General features: G+C 40.3%; 1 protein-coding gene across 2 annotated transcripts in view; it reads left to right on the top strand.

Moving 5' to 3' along the window:
- Positions 1-21,028, top strand: part of PXYLP1 (2-phosphoxylose phosphatase 1) — a 63,405-nt gene that overhangs the window by 28,387 nt on the left and 13,990 nt on the right. The window contains exons 2-4 of one of the 2 annotated variants that reach the window (XM_060274560.1): positions 14,342-14,694; positions 16,522-16,683; positions 18,176-18,302. In XM_060274560.1, coding sequence (XP_060130543.1) covers positions 14,598-14,694; positions 16,522-16,683; positions 18,176-18,302 — 386 coding nt within the window. In that variant the 5' untranslated portion in view covers positions 14,342-14,597. The remainder of the gene's footprint in view (positions 1-14,341; positions 14,695-16,521; positions 16,684-18,175; positions 18,303-21,028) is intronic. The other variant, XM_035133174.2, reaches the window with a different exon arrangement.

The raw sequence follows: 21,028 nt of genomic DNA, 5'->3' as shown, positions 1-21,028 counted from the left end.
AGCAGGGCATTCGTTAAGCGAGGCACCACTGTATTATGCAAACCAGTGCTTGTGGGTTGTTTATCTCCAACAAACCATGAGCAATTCCCAAAGGTTTCTTGGAGAAACATACCACAGACACTTATTTTCACAGAACACAAAGTTGCTCAGTTGGTTAGAGCATGGTGCTGATGACATGAAGGTTGCAGGTTCAATCCCTGTATGAGACAGCTGCATGTTCCTGCATTGCAGGTGGTTGGACTAGATGATCCTTGGGGTCCCTTCCAACTCTATTATTCTGTTATTCTTTCTGCATGGCAGGGGCACGAAAAGGGCTCATCAGGAACTTTTGAGATGCATGTACCTGTATGCTGCTCATTTGTGTTATGCCATGGTTAGTTTTTAAATGCATTTTAATGCCACATGTGAATTGGACTGATTGAAGGAAAAGCCCTCCCCACCACCCTGTCTTATGGGCTTTCAGATAATTGCTTGATGATTTAAAAAAATACTGTATTAAGAACTCTTGTTTTCTTTAAATAGAAATGCATTAACTGTGACTCTTTCTACAATTTGAGTAATTAAGTAAAGCATAAAATGTCAGGGTGATTCTCAAACAAAAGCTTGGTTACAGACTGGGGGAAAAGGAGAAAATGTTATTTATCTTGGAAGCTAGATGTGGAATTAGCAGTAATACGATCAACTCAAACTCTTTTTCCGGGTTGTCATGCTGTAAATACTTATATAGTTTCAAACAGTTAGTTGCTTCGGTGCTGGTCTTGGCTGACTAGATATCTGCTTATGTGATTGTGGAAAAACTTATCTCAAGAAGATTTTCCATTGATTAATTCAAACTGTGGTGACTGTTGCTAGTTTTACAGGTCTCGGCTTTTTTAGACTTCTTTAAATAACTGTAGAAGGAAAGTTCTAGTTACAGGTAGGTAGCCGTGTTGGTCTGAGTCAAAGCAAAATAAAGTACAGTATTTGAAGAAGTGTGCATGCACACGAAAGCTCATACCAAAATAAAAACTTAGTTGGTCTTTAAGGTGCTACCTTAAAGGATTTTTTTTATTTTGTAGAAGGAAAGGATTATAATCTCTTTTCCATGTAATATGTGAACCAGCCCTTGTGTATTGAGACAGCATGCCTTTTTGTGATGGACTCTTACTGATTCTGATTTGGCATGTTTTGCTAAACAAATAGATATTCCTACTGATTGACTGTGATCCATTTATATAGAGACTCTACCTTTTGTACTTTAAACTCTGGTAGTGCAGCAAATTTGCTTTTAGGAATTTAGGCATCTGCTTTTTACTGAGTTTGCCCACTGGCCTATATATCTCAATATTTCTTACACGGATTAGCAATGCCTTCCTAGGGTTTCCGATAGTGGTATTTTACTACCATTCATGGAGATGTCATGAAACTTTAAAACGTTTTTATTCAAATCATGTACCTTTTCACTAAACTTTCCCCTCCGTCCCCCACCTTACGTAACATGTTTTATATGGATTTGTCAACATGAAGCAAAGATTTACATTTCTGTGCTCTGTGGAATGGGGGGTGGGGTGGGATTGCTGTTGAGATTGTTTTATAGATGGCATAGATAAATGCAGTGCTGAAGTGTTTCAACAGAAGGAGCAAGTACAGTGGTACCTCTACTTACGAATTTAATGCGTTCCGAATGCACATTTGTAAGTAAAAAAAAATGTAAGTCGAATCCCATAGGAATGCATTGGGAGAAAAAATTCGTAAGTAGAAGCAACCCTATCTAAAAATTTGTAAGTAGAAAAAATCCTATCTAAACCGCATCCAAGATGGCGGACGGAGCTCCATTCGTAAATAGAAACATTCGTAAGTAGAGTTATTCATAAGTAGAGGTACCACTGTATTAAATCTCTAGTTTAAAATACATTTTCTATGCTCACTTAAGCAATTTGAGTTATGTACCTCATTAAAGAACATATTTCTCATAATAGGAGTTGGTATCTTTGAACCATGATATGAGGCTTCCCTTGTGCGTCATCTGGCACCTGGAGTTAGTGCAGAATGCTGCAACATGATTGCTAACAGGAGTGAGGCCTTGTTAGCATACGACATCAGTATAGCAGAGATCTGCGCTGGTTGCTGATTTGCTACCAGGCTAAATCCAAAGAATTATTACTATTAGTATATACAGTGGTACCTTGGTTCTCGAACTTAATCCATTTCGGGAGTCCGTTCAATTCCCGAAACTATTTGAAAACCAGGGTGTGGTTTCCGATTGGCTGCAGGTGTTTCTTGCACTCAAGCGGAAGCCGCGTCGGACATTAGGCTTCCAAATAAACACTTACTTCTGAGTTTGCGGCATTTGGGAGCCGATTTGTTCGGCAACTAAGCCTTTCGGGAACCAAGGTAGCACTGTAAAGCCCTTAACAACAACTTGGGACCAGTTTACCTATGAGATCACCTTACACCCCCCCCCCCAGTGCTTTTTGACTGCTTTGATGTTTGCATTGGCAGAATGTCTCTTAATTCATGTTTAGCATGTGCCTTGATACTGTATGTTGAGTGACTTCAGCACCACACCTCTGCTGATGGCTTGTTCTGAATTACAGTAATTACAGTGGTACCTTCAGGTTACAGACGCTTCAGGTTACAGACTCCGCTAACCCAGAAATAGTACCTCGGGTTAAGAACTTTGCTTCAGGATGAGAACAGAAATCGCACGGCGGTGGCGTGGCGGCAGCAGGAGGTCCCATTAGCTTAAATGGTACCTCAGATTAAGAACAGTTTCAGGTTAAGAACGGACCTCTGGAACGAACTAAGTTCTTAACCCGAGGTACCACTGTATTCTCTTGTCTATTTGTATTCATATTCCATATTTTTCTTGGGAGTAGAGTTGCTGAAGATCTTGCTTCCTTTAAACTCCACTTTTGGGATCTCTTGGCAGAACTGTTCACTGGCTAAGTGTACATTATTGGTATGATAAGCTTGTGTTTGTTTTCTCTTGTGCAAGTTCCACAGTATGGGAAAACAAAGCGTCTGTAGCAGATTATTAGGATGAGGTTCGGGGGACTTGACACAGACAACTCAAACAATGTGTTGCTTTCTTGCTTCGTAGCAAGTGCTACAAATTACCGTACAATTCCACCCTAACAATTTGTGACCATGGTTGGGTTCTTGCAAAGATTTCCAGTAAGTAGACATGGGAAAGCAATTCAAAATGAATCATTCACAGACCGTACTCAAAGATGACCTCTGAGCTGCAGCTGTCTATGAATTCAGCTTATGAGATAGTCTGCAAGCAAATTGTATTGATTAACATTTTAGTTCAATATTTTCAGCTGAATGCATCTTGGATGACCATTTATAATTGAAACATATGTGCTCAGGAGTCATACTTACGATGCACATATTATATCAGAACTGCTGCAAGGGAATGTGGAGCGGGGTGGGTGGGTGGTGTAGTGGTTAAGAGCGGTAGGGAACCGGGTTCGTGTCTCCGCTCCTCCACATTCAGCTGCTGGGTGACCATGGGCTAGTCACACTTCTTTGAAGTCTCTCAGCCCCACCCACCTCACAGGGTGTCTGTTGTGGGGGAGGCGGGGAAAGGAGATTGTTAGCCGCTTTGAGACTCCTTCCGGTAGTGATAAAGCGGGATATCAAATCCAAACTCTTCTTCTTCTCTCTTCTCTTATTTATTTAAAACCTATTTCTTTTTCGCAGTACATATCAACAGACAATATATAAGGGTTTTGTTGATGGCTGAAGATCCTGTTGCTGTACTATTTCTGTGAGTGCAGAAATACACATTTCCTCACCAAATACTTCCTATAGGTTAGCCTGGTGTTTGCCAGCCTCCAGTTGTTACGGACTACAATTCCATAAGTCCGAACCAGGTCTGCTGCCTAGGACTCATGGGGGTTGTAGTTCAAAACATCTGGACCAGGTTGGAAGTAGGTGAAGGCTATGTTAATCACTACACTTGTGCCTTCTAATGTTCTCCTGCCGTTGTTTGACCTACATTAATATTAGGATGGGTACTCCATGACTCAGCTGTTATTTATTCATAAAACTATCATGCTGCTACGTCATAAAAATATGCCACAACAGCTTGCAGGAATAAAACAAACAAACAAAGTTAAAAAGTTAAATACAGGCATCGGTTAACCATTGTTAATGGTCATAGTGGCACAGTGGCAATTATGACTGGTTGTTTGTTTGTTTTTGTTCTTTGTGGACGCCACAGCATGTTGGCTATCATTCCACTCTGAGGTTATCTTGTTCTTTCATAAACCTTTATCAAATCATTCCATGCTTTTCCTCCAGCCCCTTTGGTAAAGCAATGAACCTATATTAGTATAGCTGCTTTTATTTATTCATTTGGCTCCTTTGCTAATCTGCTTGATGGAAAGGAGGAAAACCCTTGTTGCAGTGTTACATATACAATTTTTCCTTATTAATGTTTGTTAACTTTCCCCACTCCTCTATTTCTTCACAAATATCTCATGCCTTCCTACTTTCTGTCTTCCTTTTGCTTGACTTTTTCAGTTTCTGTCCTCCTTCCATTATAATATAATAATAATTTATTATTTTTATCCCACCCATCTGACTGGGTTGCCCCAGCCACTGTGGGCAGCTTCCAGCGTACCGTATTGCCCCAAATATAAGTTGCACCCTCAAATAAGCCTTGCCTTTAAAATTCAGCGGCTTGGGAGCCACGGATATGACGGGCGCCGTTGCCCCATGGTCCTGGCCTGCTCTCTGGGAGGAGTGGGAGCCGCACCGCTTTGCCTGCAGCATAAGGTCGTGAATATAAGCCAAACTTTACATTTTCATGATTGGAATTTGAAAAAAAAAATGCTGCTTATATTCAGGCCAATATGGTATATAAAAACATAGTAAAACATTCTGTCTGCATTAGCAAATGTTTTGCTACAGACTAGAATTAGCAAGATGTCATCTTATAAAGCCATTTCAGTTGTAAATGGTGACACATGTACATTAAAAATAATTGTTGTTGTTGTTGTTTAGTCGTTTAGTCGTGTCCGACTCTTCGTGACCCCCTGGACCATAGCACGCCAGGCACTCCTGTCTTTAGAATCGCTTTTATTTCTCAAATCCGAAAGATTTGAAAGAAGTATTTTTTAAAAAATAATTCTGAATTTGGCACTATGACAGATTCATCTCCGTCAACATGTTGCTTATATATGGAGGAAATACAGTGTGAAAAAAGGATAATTCCAGGGAGAGGCAAGATGGGACGGGGGGGAGGGGAGACTTACTCCCATTCCAAACTTTGTCCAGCTCAATCAAGTGACCTAGCAACCCAATGGCAGTTACGCTGGCAAACAGGGTGCTGTAAGTCAAACTGTCTTTTAATGTTTTGTTTTCTCTCTGCCAGGCTTGGGTAGTCGCAACTGTTCAATTGAGTTTGGATTGGGGGTAAATTCTACTAGCATAATTTGCTCTGGTGGTGATAAAGCATAGTTTGGAATGCTCTCCTGGAAAGCTAGGAATCCTGTGCTCTATTTATGCCTCAGAAAATTCACAGATATTTGGAATTTTGGAAGTCAGTTGTAACAATTGAAGTACCCATAGTTTCCACTCTCAGTTTAGATATGCAAGTAGGCTATGTGAATTTTTCAGAAAGAAAACACAGGAAAAAGAAAATAACCTAGGCTGTACACCTTTTAACGAAAAATTAAGTCTTTTTCATGTAACGGCAGCTGCTTTTTAGCATAGGCTGAAATGGTGTATTTGACAATGTGTGAGCTTAGACTAAAATAAGAGCATTCCTGCCAGAAAAGCATATATGCTTCATTTGAATGCTATTTCAGGAACCATTTTAACATATTCAAAGATTACTCATGGAGAGAGAGATTCATACGGGGGGGGGGGGGGGTTGAGAAAAGATCTACACCACAGTTGCTGGTTAAAGACACATTGTTTCTGTTTGAACTCTGAAAATAAATACAGGCTCAGTCTAGTCATTACATGAGCAATTACCAGAACCATGATTTGGAGGACTAGGAATGTTCAATGCACAGGATTACATGCTCCTTCCACCTTTCCTCATCTGCCCCTGGTCTGCTTAACAGTTTGTTGTGTTGTGTGAATTTAACAAACTATGATTAGTGCTAACCAAATACTTGGTCACTGCATCCCTTCATAGGGTGAACAGGCTCTTTTGTCTCTCTCTCTGTGTGTATGTGTTCATGCTTGTGTGATGAAAATATATAGACTATGCAGGATTCCTGAGTATTTTCCTGCAGACATTTCCCCAATTAAATGTTGAACGGTTGAAGAGGACAGCCAAAAAAATGAGAACCCTTTGATGCAAATTATTCCATCCTCTGCCTCCTTTCATTTGTTTGTGTCACTTCAGATGCACTTAGAATTTTGATGTTATACATATATAGTTTTTTAATATTAAGGACTGCCAAGTTTTATAGGGGTCATAATTTAATGTAATTAATTTTACTTCTGGTTATTTATAGCCTTTATTTACAGCTCCCCCATGATATACTTAAAAAGGGACCCAGGTGGCGCTGTGGTTAAACCACTGAGCCTAGGGCTTGCTGATCAGAAGGTTGGCGGTTCGAATCCCTGTGACGGGGTGAGCTCCCGTTGCTTGGTCCCAGCTCCTGCCAACCTAGCAGTTCGAAAGCACGTCAAAATGCAAGTAGATAAATAGGAACCGCTACAGCGGGAAGGTAAATGGCGTTTCCATGTGCTGCTCTGGTTTGCCAGAAGCGGCTTTGTCATGCTGGCCACATGACCTGAAAGCTATACGCCGGCTCCCTCGGCCAATAATGCGAGATGAGCGCGCAACCCCAGAGTCGGTCACGACTGGACCTAATGGTCAGGGGTCCCTTTACCTTTACCTTTACCATGATATACTTGTACAGACACACTTCTTGGCACGTAGTTATGCACATGCATGCACACATGTTTGCAGAGGCACAATTATTTTTCTATAGTTTGTAAGATTGTATATCTTTAGGTTTCCTGAACTATTACAGAGCTAGGTTTTTGTTTTTGCTGTTGCTCCTCTGTCTGGACAGTTTCTGGTTTTCTTTTCTGAAAGAACTATCACAATTTCATCCACGTGGATTTTTATAAATTGGTTAGTCTTGGAGACTAGATACAGTGTGCACATTAAATGGAAGACTGGGCTGCTAACAGGGTACATTTAATTCCAGTATGGATTTTAGGTGATTTCATTGCAAACCTGCTTGATGGTGACTTAATAATTGTGTGTGGCTTAATAATTGTATTTCTGCAACATAGAAAATGGGTGTATTTTAGAGCTTTCATTAGCTAGAATGAATAGTTGATTTACTGTATGTATGTGGGAGATGCAAACGGCAGTTGTATTATTGTTTAGTTAAATGGCTTCAGGCTAATAATGTGGAAAGTAGCTAACAAGACAATGAAATCTCCCTTAGTTTACAATATATTCCTTTGAAGACTCTGAGCTCCCAGGACAGATCCATTATCATGTTGAAATAGTAGAAAGACAAGGATTTTGGTAGTCTAAATCGCTGCAAGTATTTTTTTAAATTTCGGGAATAGTTTTTAATTGACTGTATTTCACCTGGTTTGAGAACAGGAAAGCTGTAACACCTCATTATGTCACTTAGCTGCTGCTTCCTAGAGAAAACAAGTCAACCCAATAAGTTCTGCCACAGTGTGATGTAGAGCTCAAGTGCATTAGATCCTAGACTAAAGAAAGATGTAGTAGTGAATAGAACATCCTACTAAGTGGATAATGTGTGCACTGACCTATTTTGCATGAACACTACAAATCTGTATACATTTGAGTCTTGGGGGGAGTGGGTGATGATGGGGTGATGATATATTTGTGTAGTACATATTAAGTATGTAAGCATTCTCTATATAGGCAATGGGGAGGTTAGGTGAAAAAGAGATGTGGTTTTGAAGAATATAATGGGATCCCATTCAAGACTGATATGAGGTGATAACTGGTAATTCCTTTGCACTAACTACTCTTAAGTGCATTGCATGATTATATGCTGTCCGATATAGGCTTGCTTAAAGCAATGTCAATTTCCTTTTATAACTTGCCATAATACTGTGCCAGCCTAGCTAACTGTTGCTGGGTGGTGAAATCCCAATAAGTATAACTATCATATAAAGTTCACTGATTGGTTGCTATTACTGTATTTGTTGGGCTGTCCAAAGTTTGTCAATAATTCACATTTCCACAGGTAGAATTTAATTTGGAATTCAGGTTTTGCTAGTTTAGTAATAATCTTCACATTTTTTTCTGCTGCACTTTTAGCAAATGCAGGGCATGTTCCTAGCAAGACTGTAAATCCTGCAAAAATGTAAATATAAAAAGCAGAATTACATTTAAGTTACATTGTTTTACTTTATCTATTGGCTTCACATGTCAGTTGCTTTTCAGGCTTCTACCAAGGGGTTATAATTATTGAGCTAAAGTTATATTTTATGTATGATAATTAGGTGGGATTGTCGGTGCTTTGCATTAATTTCAAACAGGAGAAGTGAGTAGGTGTAGGACTACTGTCTGAATTACTTTCTGTAAGAGAATGCAAAGGAAAAAAAATCCTGATAAACTTTTCACATATTTAATTTTCCTCCTGCCGTGTGGAATAATCTCTGCAGAAACTAATGGGAACATGCTTTTAAACTTAATGCTAGTTTAGTGATGCTTGCACAGCAGTCTGGATGTCTGCTGTACATGCAGTCTGAACAGATATGCGTCTCCTGATGGGTACCATCCTCAAGTATATACCTGTAGGGGCCTCCCCAATGATTGAGTGAATGGGAATATGGGAAATGGGAATTTGGCTACTTCTAGCCTGGGTAGTTTCACTGCCATCACCACATTTCCTTGTCAGAACCAGCGGCACATTTTAAATTCTTAAGAATTCTTACTTGGTAAGCAGTTTTGAAAGGGAAGGAGAGCTGTTTCAGAGAGCAATCCCAGCAACTCTGTTGAAGACAGCACAAAATGGGGTTATCTAAGCACTCAATGGGTTTTCTTTATAGACTCAAAGGGAATGGGTTACAGAAGGAAAACAGAAGTTAACCTTATGGAGCAGTTTCACAAAAAAGCAAACCTACTTACTAAACTTTAAATATGCTCAAAACAAAATAAAGAAATCCTCCCAGTAGCACCTTAAAGGTAAAGGGGCCCCTGACCATCAGGTCCAGTCGTGTCCGACTCTGGGGTTGCGGCGCTCATCTTGCTCTATAGGCCAAGGGAGCCGGCGTTTGTCCACAGACAGCTTCCAGGTCATGTGGCCAGCATGACAAAGCTGCTTCTGGCGAACCAGAGCAGCGCATGGAAACGCCGTTTGCCTTCCCGCCGGAGCGGTCCCTATTTATCTACTTGCACTTTGATGTGCTTTCGAACTGCTAGGTGGGCAGGAGCTGGGACCCCGTCGCAGGGATTCGAACTGCCGACCTTCTGATCAGCAAGCCCTAGACTCTGTGGTTTAACCCACAGCGCCACCTGGGTCCCAGTAGCACCTTAGAGACCAACTAAGTAGCACCTTAGAGACCAACTAAGTTTGTCATACTTAAGTGTTTCTACTTCCCTAATGGCCGTTGAAAGAGCAAAACAGCTGTAGAGTACTGTACAGAACGTATACCAGATCAGTTGTCTCATCACTGAATGCTTCTTCTCCTGAGATCTAATGGCCTGAGAGTCAGCCACCAAGGAGTTAATCACCAGAGATGGTTGTGCTATGTTTGCCTTCTACTCCTGGAATCTGTTAAGAAGGAAGGAGCTTCCCCCTTAGACAGACTAGGCAGCTGCTATGGCCAATCTCCCAAGTTGGTAAATTCACTTCGTCACAGTGTCTATTTGTATTGTCTCATTACCTTGAATTCAATGTGTAATAAAAGACCACTCAACTGAAAGGTAAATCTGTTCAGGACATTGTAAAATCCATGTATCCTTGCACTCCAGGTGGCATTGTAGGTTCCCAAACATAGTTGGAATGCTCCATTGGGAACAGTGGAAATTTTAAGATGGGGTCTCAGCTGGTATGTGTGGGAAAGAAAGCAATGAGAAATGTTGGGAAAGTTTGGCAGAGATATGACACATGTCTGGTCTTTCTGAGATTTTAAATAATTCATGGGAAGAGTTTGTTATTTAGCCAATGTGTTTTCTTCTGTACTTCTGTTTGAACTTCCATTGCTTGGTAAGCAAAAGCGATCTGCTGCAATTTCAGTGTAGCCATACTTTGAAATTCATCTTAGCTGGACTAATACTGGGGATAATTACTGCCATTTGTGTTAGAGCTTTCCAGACACCCCAGTTCCCAGTAAATTTATCTTGTTTGGAGTTGTATGCCGCATGACAGTACGATTATTCACCCTTAAGGATCATTTTACTGCACTTTCTTTTCTTTCTAAAAATGTAACTACAAATCTGTTTTCTGTTACTGTATTTTAGATACACAGCAAATAATTTCAGAAGCCATAATTTATGGGTGTTTACTGCGGTGTGTTTGTCTGTCTTGTGTCCTCCAAATGTTTAATGATAGCCCAGAGTTTCTTAGCAAAGTATTGCACGTTGAAAAGCAATCATACTGTTCTGTCTTATCACTGTGTAATCTGCCTCATTGGTACATGTGGATATTGCTAATGTCTTTCAGAAGGAGGATTAAAATGATGGAATCTTGCTATGGCTGGTGATAAATTTTATCTTTAGACCCCTGGGCAAATGTTTATAGAGGTAATTAAAAGAAAATGGTTGGAAAGTGGCTCAGTACTTCCTGTGTTGTGCCTTGAGCATAAGACATGTTTGCGGGATGAAGATTGCTGTTTATATCCATGAACACATATTAGCATGTGAGATAAGAATGCAATTTCTAGTTCATTTTCAGGGCGGGGGGGGGGATGCATTGTAAAATGCTGGTGTATGTTTAGTAAAAATTATCAATATTGTCTGGTTTCTCTTAACCGGTAGGAGGCATGTGAAAATGCATAGGGTGTGTTAAGATGTAAGTAACAGTTATTATGCTTTTTTAAAAACCAAAAATATTAGGTGCGGGAGGTAGTTTTAATTGGGACCATAGTACACAAGGAAGGTTCATTCCAATCTATGATTGAAATGAAAACCAGGAACATTTTCCTGCTGTGCACCTTGGGGAGGGGGGACTCCCGTTGACACCAATGAATTGTGGAGCAGAGGCTGTTTCTCTGAGGCTGGCTATTCCACAAGGAACTCTGTAGTGCAGCGAAGTCCATCAGGCTTGAAGTCAGTGCCTCTCAGGTAGTGACTGCAAGCCTCTGTTGCCAGGGAACAATAGGGAGAACATTTTAATAGTTCCTCCTTTTTTATACTACTTGATATATTCAAAATATCTCTTAAGTGGTGTACAGAAAACTGAAGAAGCAACAAACAGCTTAAGCAAAGCATTACACAAATACAGTTACATATAAAAAGGTTACACTAAGACCAAGTTACAAATATATATAAATGAATATAGGTTCATTTTCCTTCTGACGCACCCTCCTTCTCAGCCTCTGGGTTCTCTCTCAGGGTCCAACAAAAACAGCGAGAAGAGTTCCTGGAAACAGCAGGCATTCCCCTGGCTTCTCACTCTAAACTTGCTTTTTTATGGGCAGGCCCAAGGTGAATGGTACTTCCTCAGGCTGCCCAAAGCTGTGACCCATTCAGCTGCACTTTTTACAGTCAGTTTCAGGTGCAGCAGGTTTGCTGGGTTTCCCAGGGAGTTCAAGGATGGGAAGAGGGGGCCCCATCAACTCAAAGCCTTTTCTTCCCGCTTTGTCTTCCCCTCCTACTCCAGCTGCCTGGCCAGCACACGATTTCTGTTCTCATCCTGGGTCAAAGTTCTCAACTTGAGGTAAATCTTCCAGGTTAGGGGAGTTTGTAACCTGAAGCGTTTGTAACTCGAGGCACCACTGTAATGGAATTTGTTGACTTAACTACTACACAAAAGTCTCTTGTTATAGTGTCACAATATTGTGATATTTGTAACTCTCTTACTGTAAACCGAGAGGCTTCTAAAGCTGCTGGAGCACATTTATTGCCTGATTGACTTGGCAAAAAAATATTTGCTCAGTCTCCTGTCAGGTGTGCAAATGTAGGTATTTCTTTTGCAATTTGTTTACTTTGAAATCTCCTGTATTTCAAAATGTAAACACAGTAAACAGTTTCATTCTCTGTTTGCATTTCTGTTTAAATAAAGTGTATACTTGAACAATGTTACTTTATTTCTGGTTTCATCTGCTTCTCTAGATCCTTTTATTTCCCTGTTCTGCAAGGAGAGTTGAAAGATCTATCTAGTAATCTTTTTTTTTTTGGAGGGTGTCTTCTATTTGTATGAATTATGCAAGGTCATATTAAGCACAAAATATACTAAAGATCATTCATTTTGAACATACAACACATTTTGAATTGACGTACTTTTCAAAGAAGTTTTGTTTGTGATTTCTCCCTGTTTTCTCTCACTTTGATAGGAAATAGACCTGCAGCTAGATAATGCAGCACAATAAAAATGGGGGCTAGAGGGGGTTTAACTCTTTGCTCCCTGCCGTGGTTCTGATCTGGACTGAGGTCCCTGCACCTTCAGTTCGTATTGCCAAAGGAGGATTCATTAAACTGAATAGATTCTCCTTTTGACAATGCTGGCAATAAGCCTTGGATCTCTATTGTAATGGAGTAGTAAATGTAAAGGGAACCCTGACCATTAGGTCCAGTCGTGACCGACTGGGGTTGCGGCACTCATCTTGCATTATTTGCTGAGTGAGCTGGCGTACAGCTTCCAGGTCATGTGGCTAGCATGACTAAGCCGCTTCTGGCGAACCAGAGCAGCGCACGGAAATGCCATTTACCTTCCTGCTTGGAGCAGTACCTATTTATCTACTTGCACTTTGATGTGCTTTCAAACTGCTACTTGGGCAGGAGCTGGGACCGAGCAACGGGAAATAATCCTTTGCCCTCCACTGTCGCCCCAGTCTGGAGTGAGACCTAAGTTTAGGCCTGCATTTGCATTGCCAAAAATAGATCCAGATTGGTTCCCGGGGGGGCTAGTAGAAAACAACAAATTGGGCTATCCTTCTTGATGATGATGATGATGATTACCAGTCAGCAGTGTTTCTGCTTGTTTCTTTTCATTCATTGTGAATATTTTCATACATTCATGGCAGAGAGCAAGAGACCAAACATAATGCTTAGGAAACCGTTCCAGTGGATTTGTTTGATTTGGGCACTACTGGTCTAACTTATAAGTTTTTGTGCTACATTGGGTTCCACAGTGCTAATTTAAATAAATTCCTCATTGGGAGCAACAGTTCTTTGATGTGTGAATGTGCATGCACTTTGTACCCACAGAAATATACAGGGTGAGAGAAATAAAAATGGGGGGAGGCATCCTATTTCAGTGCTTGTGAGTCAGTAAAACCACACAAAAACAGAACTTTTGATGCAGGCGAAGTATTTACCTTATTCTCCCTCTCCTGTTTCTCAGATCTGACAGAGTCCAGTTAGTTTCACTTTCCCACTCATTTCAGTAAGGGTAAACTGTGATAGTTTGGTAAACTAAATATCGATTGATTTTTATTTTAAGGCAGGCAAAACGAAATGCCACAGAACAACAGACAGTGTATCCAATGGCTAACTTGTTTGGCAATATGAAAGCTGAATTATTTCAAAAAGATAGCAACTAGAAAACATCCCCCAGTGGTCTGTATGTACTGGCATGCTAACAGGCTGTAATCCTGGCCCCACTTACCTAGAAGTTAGCCCCAATAAATTTGCTTCCAAGCAGACAAATGGATGGAATTGTGGTGTAAGAAAGCTCATACTGCTTCAGAGCTCACCACATCATATGACTAGAATTATGCTACAATCCTAATCATGTTACTCAGAAGTAAGTCCTGTTGAATTAAGTGGGGCTTACTCCCCATTAGTACTAGGTGGAGTGCAGCGTTAGTTGTAAGACTTGAAGTTCTATGAGTCCTTCATTTTTCTCAAGCAATTGACATAAAAGATGTTAAGTAGTCGTAAATATACAACTTTATAATTGAGTCTGGCATGATAGTAGTCCTTAAATTGGCATAGCAGATGGTAAGATTTTCTGCAGTGCATTCTCAGGTTTGCTTTGTGTCTGAATTGGCAACATTGGCATTGTACCCATTCAGCTGTCTAATCCATATGCACCTTATCTGTCTCCTCCAGGCTGGTCTTTTTTTTTGGGGGGGGGGGCATAATATCTGCCAGTGGGTTTTCTTAATTAACCATTTATTTTCCCCTCTATTTTAGCATATATCCACCCTTTAATGTGCTTCTGTGCTAATTGCAGTAGTCTCTTCCTTGTGTTTCACTTTTTTCTGTATTTGTGTATTTTAGTGAAAACTACTTTGCAAAATTTGGAAACCACAAGACCCTTCTTTAGGGGAGAGGGATAATGAACTTTGAATAGTTCTTATTATGCATATTTTCTCTTCCATGCTGATGAAAAATTGCCACGTAACTTGAAAAAAAATATTTGCTGTGTGACCTACTTCCTACGTCAGTGAAAAAGTTTTAAACAGTTTGGTTGCATGGAACTGAAAGAACAGTCTGTATTTAAGGCTACCACTAAGGAAAAAAATTCCAGACTGAAATGGCTGCTTTCTTTGCATACTCTTTTTGGACCGTTCGTGCTTGCAAGGGAAAAAGAAAATGGGAAACAGATTTCCTTTCTTTAATTCTAATTTTAGGTAAATGGTTTAAAATTGATGATTTTGCTGCAGCTGCTTTCTTCCTTATATGCTTTTTTTTGGTAATGGTTACATTGCTTCCTATTCTGATAACTATGCTTCAAACAAAAAGTAAATATATCTTAATGTCTTAACAGTAAGACATGCAAGTTTGTAATACTAATTTGGCTTATTGCATGGGTCTTTCCTTCTTCAGAAGTAGCTTTTATCGTAACCACTGTAATGCATATAATAAATAGGACCATTTATTATTAATAGTATTTGTATTTTTGTGTAACTATAGAACATATTATGAATTTGTAGCACCTTTTAAAGGTGCTATTGTAGGACTGTGGAGTAGGGTTGGGGAGGATAGCAGATGGGCAGAGATTCCAGGTATACTTTGAAATATATGGTAGATTGTACTTGCACCAGAAATCAGCTACCGTATATACTGGCGTATAAGACGACTTCCTGACCCATGAAAATCGTCTCAAAAGTTGGGGGGCCGTGTTAAACGCCGGGTACTAGAATCAGCAGTCTCCGCATATGGTGGGGGGAGCTCAAAAACGGCCGTGGGGCATGGCACAGTTTCCCTAAAGGAGTCCCTGAAGAAGCGCGCGCTCGGGAGAGGGCTGCTCTCCGCAGGGGCGAAGGCACGGGCAAACGGCTCCCTCATGGCTTTGCCTGGATTAGCTCCTCTTCCGCAGGGGCGAACGGCTCCCTCATGGCTTTGACTGGATTAGCGCCTCTTCATCGGCACACGGGGGTGCCTGAAGTGAGGAGGATAGCCCGCTCAGCCCAGCCGTCAGACAAACAAAAGGGAACGAAAGGGGGGGAGGGAGCAAAAGGGAAAGCTTTCTTGCACTGTCGGCTCCTGCTTTAGAGAGGGAGAGGGAGCTGAGCTGGGTGTGCTCGACTTGCTAGGGGTTAAAAGGAACTGAGCAGGAGTCCTAGAGAAGATAGCTCGCTCAGCCCAGCCACCCGAAGCCGTGTGCAGGAACAAAAGGGAAGGCTTTCCTGCAAGGAAAATGCTGTTGCCTCTCTCCTCTGCAAGTGCTGTCTTCTGGGTGGGTGGAAGGTGCTCTTGCTTTAGAGAGGAAGAGGGGGCTGAGCTGGGTGCGTTCGGCTTGCCCAGCCACCCGGGAAGGCTTTCCTGCAAGGAGAAGGCTGTTGCCTCTCTGCTCTGCTGCCTTCTGGGTGGGTGGAAGGAGCCCTGAAACGGGGCGGGGAGAGAAGCGGTGGTGAAAGGGCAGCTCTCCCAGGAAAGGATGTGGAGAAAAGGCCATCAAGTTTCAATGAAACCCAGTTCTCCCCACAGGAGCATAGGAAGTTGCCTTATAGACCACAATATGTCATTGATATACTTATGACATAAGATGATGAACAGGAGGATTTTGAAGGCTTTTAAAGGGAAACTGTCGAATTAAAATTACCATATTGAAATCAAATCTGATGTTTCTTTAATTTTTATTTGGTGTGCGGTGCGGTGGAAGAGGGGTAGTCTTACACGGCGAATATATACCAAACTCTATATTTTAACTGGAAAAGTTGGGGGGTCGTCTTATACGCCCAGTCGTCTTATACGCCGGAATATACGGTAGGTTAATCTAGTGGGGTGGAAAACATTTCAGTGGCAGGGCATCAGTAGCGATGGTTGCACATTTCTTTTCTTTTCTTCCTGTTTCCAATCCCCCACCCCTTGTTGTGTGTCACACTTATGGTATGCCTAATGTAATAGGGATATCCTGGAAAACATTTGCATTTATATTTTGAGTCAAATGATAGAGCACTAATGTAATTCAACAATAGCAAAATGACGTGAATGTTGCTTATTTGTATTTTTAGTACACTTGATCCCTGTTAACCCTGTTAAAGAAGATGATCTTGGCTCCAAGAATCGAAAGAGAATAATGCCTGATACTCTGACGGAGACACCTGCCATAGATCCCATTTTCGAAGCCCAGTTTTATTGTAACATTCCCAACATACCTGAACGCAGTATGGAAGGTAAACCTGTTATAGCATTGGTGTCTGCTGTTCTATTTCTGTGTAATTACTGGTGTTTTAATGTCAAATGCATGTTTTCTTGATAAGAGTGCTCTTAAAAAAATTTCTGGCAGAAGCGAGCTACTATAGTAAATAAAGTAAAAAACAAAGCTTTGAAAGCCTCACCACCTAATTATGCTTGGTTCAGTTGCAGTCAGTCCTACTGGATCAGACCAAGGGTTCTTCTAATACGCCATTGTGTTTCCTTTTTTTAAAAAAAAAACATTTAATTGATTTTCCAAAAATAACAATAACAAAACAAAACAGCAATGCCAAAACAAAACAAAACAAAACAAATTGAATTCCCTCTAATCACTTCCTTGGTTCTATTATTTATAAAGATAATGCATGTCCATTGTTAAATTTGTAACATATTTAAATCATGCATTATCCATTCATAATAAAATTACAAGTGATCTTAAAACCCTGCTAATGTATTAACCTGTGTACATTGCTTCTGTATATATGCAAGAAACATCTTCCATTCTTCCTGAAATTTCTTATCTTCTTCCTCTTTAATTTCATCTTCAGTTTTGCCATTTCAGCATATTCCATAAGTTTAACTTGCTAATCTTCTTTAGATGGGACACCTTCTTCTTTCGAATATTGTGCTACTAAAGTCCGTGCGGCCATTGTTGCATACATAAACAAATTCTTTTGTAATTTTGGTAGGTCCACTCCTATAATACCTAATAAGAAAGCTTCTGGGTTTCTTTTTTTAACAAAGGTTTCCAACACTTGGCTGGTTGGATGGTCTTGGAAACATGAATGCAACACACTCCATTGCAAACGGACATTAAAATATATACCACCTTTTAAGATAGGCTCTAGAGCAATCAGTAATCTGAGGAGGCCCTCTTAGTTGTGCTGAGTCAGATAGGAAGCACCATTAAATTCAATGGCATTTACTTCTGAGTATGCATGTATAGGACTACACTGTAACTTGCAGAAAAGGTCGAGGAAGAGAAGAAACTCCTCATTTACGTAAATGACACATTAAATTCTGGCATCTTGCAAAGCTGAACAAAATTACGTTTGTGTGTATATTTAAGACAAAGAAGATGGATTGATAAATAAATTGAAAGAATTGGAACATTTAAATAATCTTTTGGAATGTTTAAATAATCTTTTGGAATTCTAGATGGACAATTATAACTGATAAATCTTTTCCCATTTTAGTATCTCCCCCCCCCCACTGTTCTTGTCTTTTAACAGTTTATAGCATATTAGAATAAGGCATCTTTGTTGTTGTTGTTGTTGTTGTTGTTGTTGTATGTTTGCTTTTGTGTGTCTTTATGTTCTGTTTATTTTTTGACTTGTAAAGATCAGCTTACGGTATATGTTTTTTCCTTTACTGTATTGCGTATGTAGCTGAATATATGAACTTGATGAATTCTAGACTTCTAAAACTGATGGTTGTTGTTTTGGATCAATTTTGATGTTTCTTTTATAGGTCATGCACCTCACTATTTTAAACTGAATTCTGTTCATGTGCTGATTCGCCATGGGGACCGATATCCTCTTTATGCCATTCCCAAAACGAAAAGGCCAGACATTGATTGTACATTAGTGCCCAACAGGTAAAAGTTTTGGATTCATCATTTCTCTCTAAGCTTTATTAGTTCAGTGGGATGCAAGTATCCATAAAAAGTCCATGGGCATTCTGCATTGTATTTCCACATGCTCAAGTAGAGACGTACGTACTTTAAAAGAGTCATTTGCATCCGTAGCCACAAGTCTATATGTTCACACAAAATACTAGATTTCATTCTGCTCTCCTCGGTTTCCATCTCTTGCATAAAGATTTCTAAAGGTTCAAGGCATGATGAAAGTACAGATAAATAATGGAGCCTTATTTTATTTACTGAATTTGTTTGTGTGCCCATCAATTTAAACTCTCTGGTCGACTCAGACAACAAAGAATACTAAACTACATTAAAATACAATAATTTAAAGGCAATAAAGACAATGAAATGCAACCTTAAAAGGTCTCCTTTAGAGCAAAGGAAAAATAAAATCAGTTAGCAGCTCAGATTACAGTGGTATCTTGGTTTAAGTACACATTTGGTTCTGGGAAGCCGTTCGCTCCCCGAAATGTACTTAAATGGAGCGGTGCTTCCGCGTGTGCACGAAGCACCAATAGAGCACTTCTGCGCATGCGCGTGCCACAGAACCTGGAAGTAAACACTTCTGGGGCCGCGGAGTACTCAAACCGAGAGTACTCAAACCGCAGCGGACGTAAACTGGGTTATGACTGTATAAAATAAGTGCACCTTAATTACTAAGAGCCCACACAACTTGCTTTGTTCTACTTCTGTTTTATAATACAAGCTGTTTAAAAAGTCTGAGTAAATAAAAGATTTTCAAAAGGAAGACATCTAGTGAGCATCTTTGGAAGCTATTCCACTACTGGGAAGGCCCTCTCCATCTTCTCACTTTGTTTGCTAGGGACATGTGGAACTTTGCCTCTGACGATGATCTTACAGAATAAACTAGGCGTATTCAGAATAAGGTGGTCTCTTAGCTAACCTAGGTGAAGGTAAAGGGATCCCTGACAATTAAATCCAGTCGCGAACGACTCTGGGGTTGTGGCTCTCATCTTGTTTTACTGGTCGAGGGAGCCGGCATTTGTCCTTTTCCACAAATAGTTTTGTCTGGGTTGAATCTCAGTTTATTAACCCTTGTCTAGTCCATTAAGCTGCTCGGGCAGAGTCCTTCATCCACAGTCCTTCTGAGCTGGACATATTTTCCCTGCTAGTCAGTGGTCAGCTGGAATTGACCAAGTGCCAACCACATCTGTATTCTCAGGTTCCAATATCTGAAAGACATCTAGAAAGATGGGACCCAGTGATGCTGTACGTTAACCACAAAGGCCAAACAATTTCACCCTCAGTGTGTCCTGCGAAAGTCTACCTTGGTCAGATGGTAATTGGCCCTACAGCACTCAGATATGCTCCTCTGGACAATGATTGAGGAGGAAAAAATGCTTTTTCCACCTCTATCATTGCCACATCTTAGGCTAGATAATGGGCTGTAATGCAATCAAACTCATTATAAGTTTTTTTTCTCCTATGTCAGGGTGTTTTGAGGCAAGGAGAACCACAGATTCTCCCTGTCTCTTAATTCATCCTCTCACATTCTTAAAACAGTTTGATATATTTTCTGTTTGTCAGTTATCTTTCTGTAACATTAGCTGTAGTGCCAGCTCAGTTTGAGAATAGTGCCCCCCCATTTTTTAACACGTTGTGTGCTCCTTCAACAATAGTGAGATCCTTCTGAAATGCAAGTATGTTGACTATGGATTCAGTGTTAATAATTGCATTCAGAGGTGTTAAAAGAAATGACACATTCATGTTATAAATTGCTTATTATGGAGCCTAGTTTTCTTATCCGATGGTTTTGTCAAGATAGCCAGCTAGAAAACAGAAGTTCATTTTTGATGCTACAAAAAGGAACAGAGCTAAATGATTCAGAACACGTGCTTAAAGATTAACTAGAATTGGTAAAGGAGGACAAGTAATATGTCGAATGAAGTTGTATCATAATTATAAATATGATAGTTAAGACCAATCCTGGTTTGTGTTAAATGTATACCAGGCACGTCCAACAGGTAGATCGTGATCTACTGGTAGATCACTGGACGCCTGTGGTAGATCACTGGTAGATCACTGGCTCCCCCCCCAAAGAAGCTCAAGAACTTTGGTTCCCCTAAAAAATGCTCAACATTTTAGCCCTTCACCTCCCAAAAAGAGGGCTTTCCTCCCACCTCAGAAAAGCTCAACAACTCTGACATGAACCCCTAAAAATGGGCCTTCCTCCTTCCTAAAAAATCTCAACAACTTTGATCTGAACCCCTAAAAAATGGGGCTTTCCTCCTCCCTAAAAAAGGGGGGTAGATCACTGCCAGTTTTTAACTCTGTGAGTAGATCGCAGTCTCTTCGGAGTTGGCCACCCCTGATGTATACCATTATGCAAAGATCAGGAATGTGACATGATCTTTTAATGTAAGTGTTCAATATCTGTGGAATTGCATATAATTGAATTTGGAGGAAGGGAGAAACAACCAACAGCGTTATTGCGGTAAACACATTTCCACAGACAAAACTGTAGAATCCTGAAACAAGGAATGTATATTAAATGCTTTTAGGGTTGAACCTACTTGGTGTTACCAAAGTGCAATTAAATTCTATAATAGGATAAGCAGTCAGTAATGTGCTAATTGCAATGATAGGAGATTTTAATGAACTTACTCTAGGGAATGAAACATTAATTGAAGAGAGATAATTCAAAGCCATTTGGAAAGCCT

The sequence above is a fragment of the Zootoca vivipara genome, chromosome 5 (assembly GCF_963506605.1).
Source record: "Zootoca vivipara chromosome 5, rZooViv1.1, whole genome shotgun sequence".
In the NCBI taxonomy this organism is placed as follows: Eukaryota; Metazoa; Chordata; class Lepidosauria; order Squamata; family Lacertidae; genus Zootoca; species Zootoca vivipara.
This window is presented reverse-complemented; position numbering and strand designations above follow the sequence as displayed.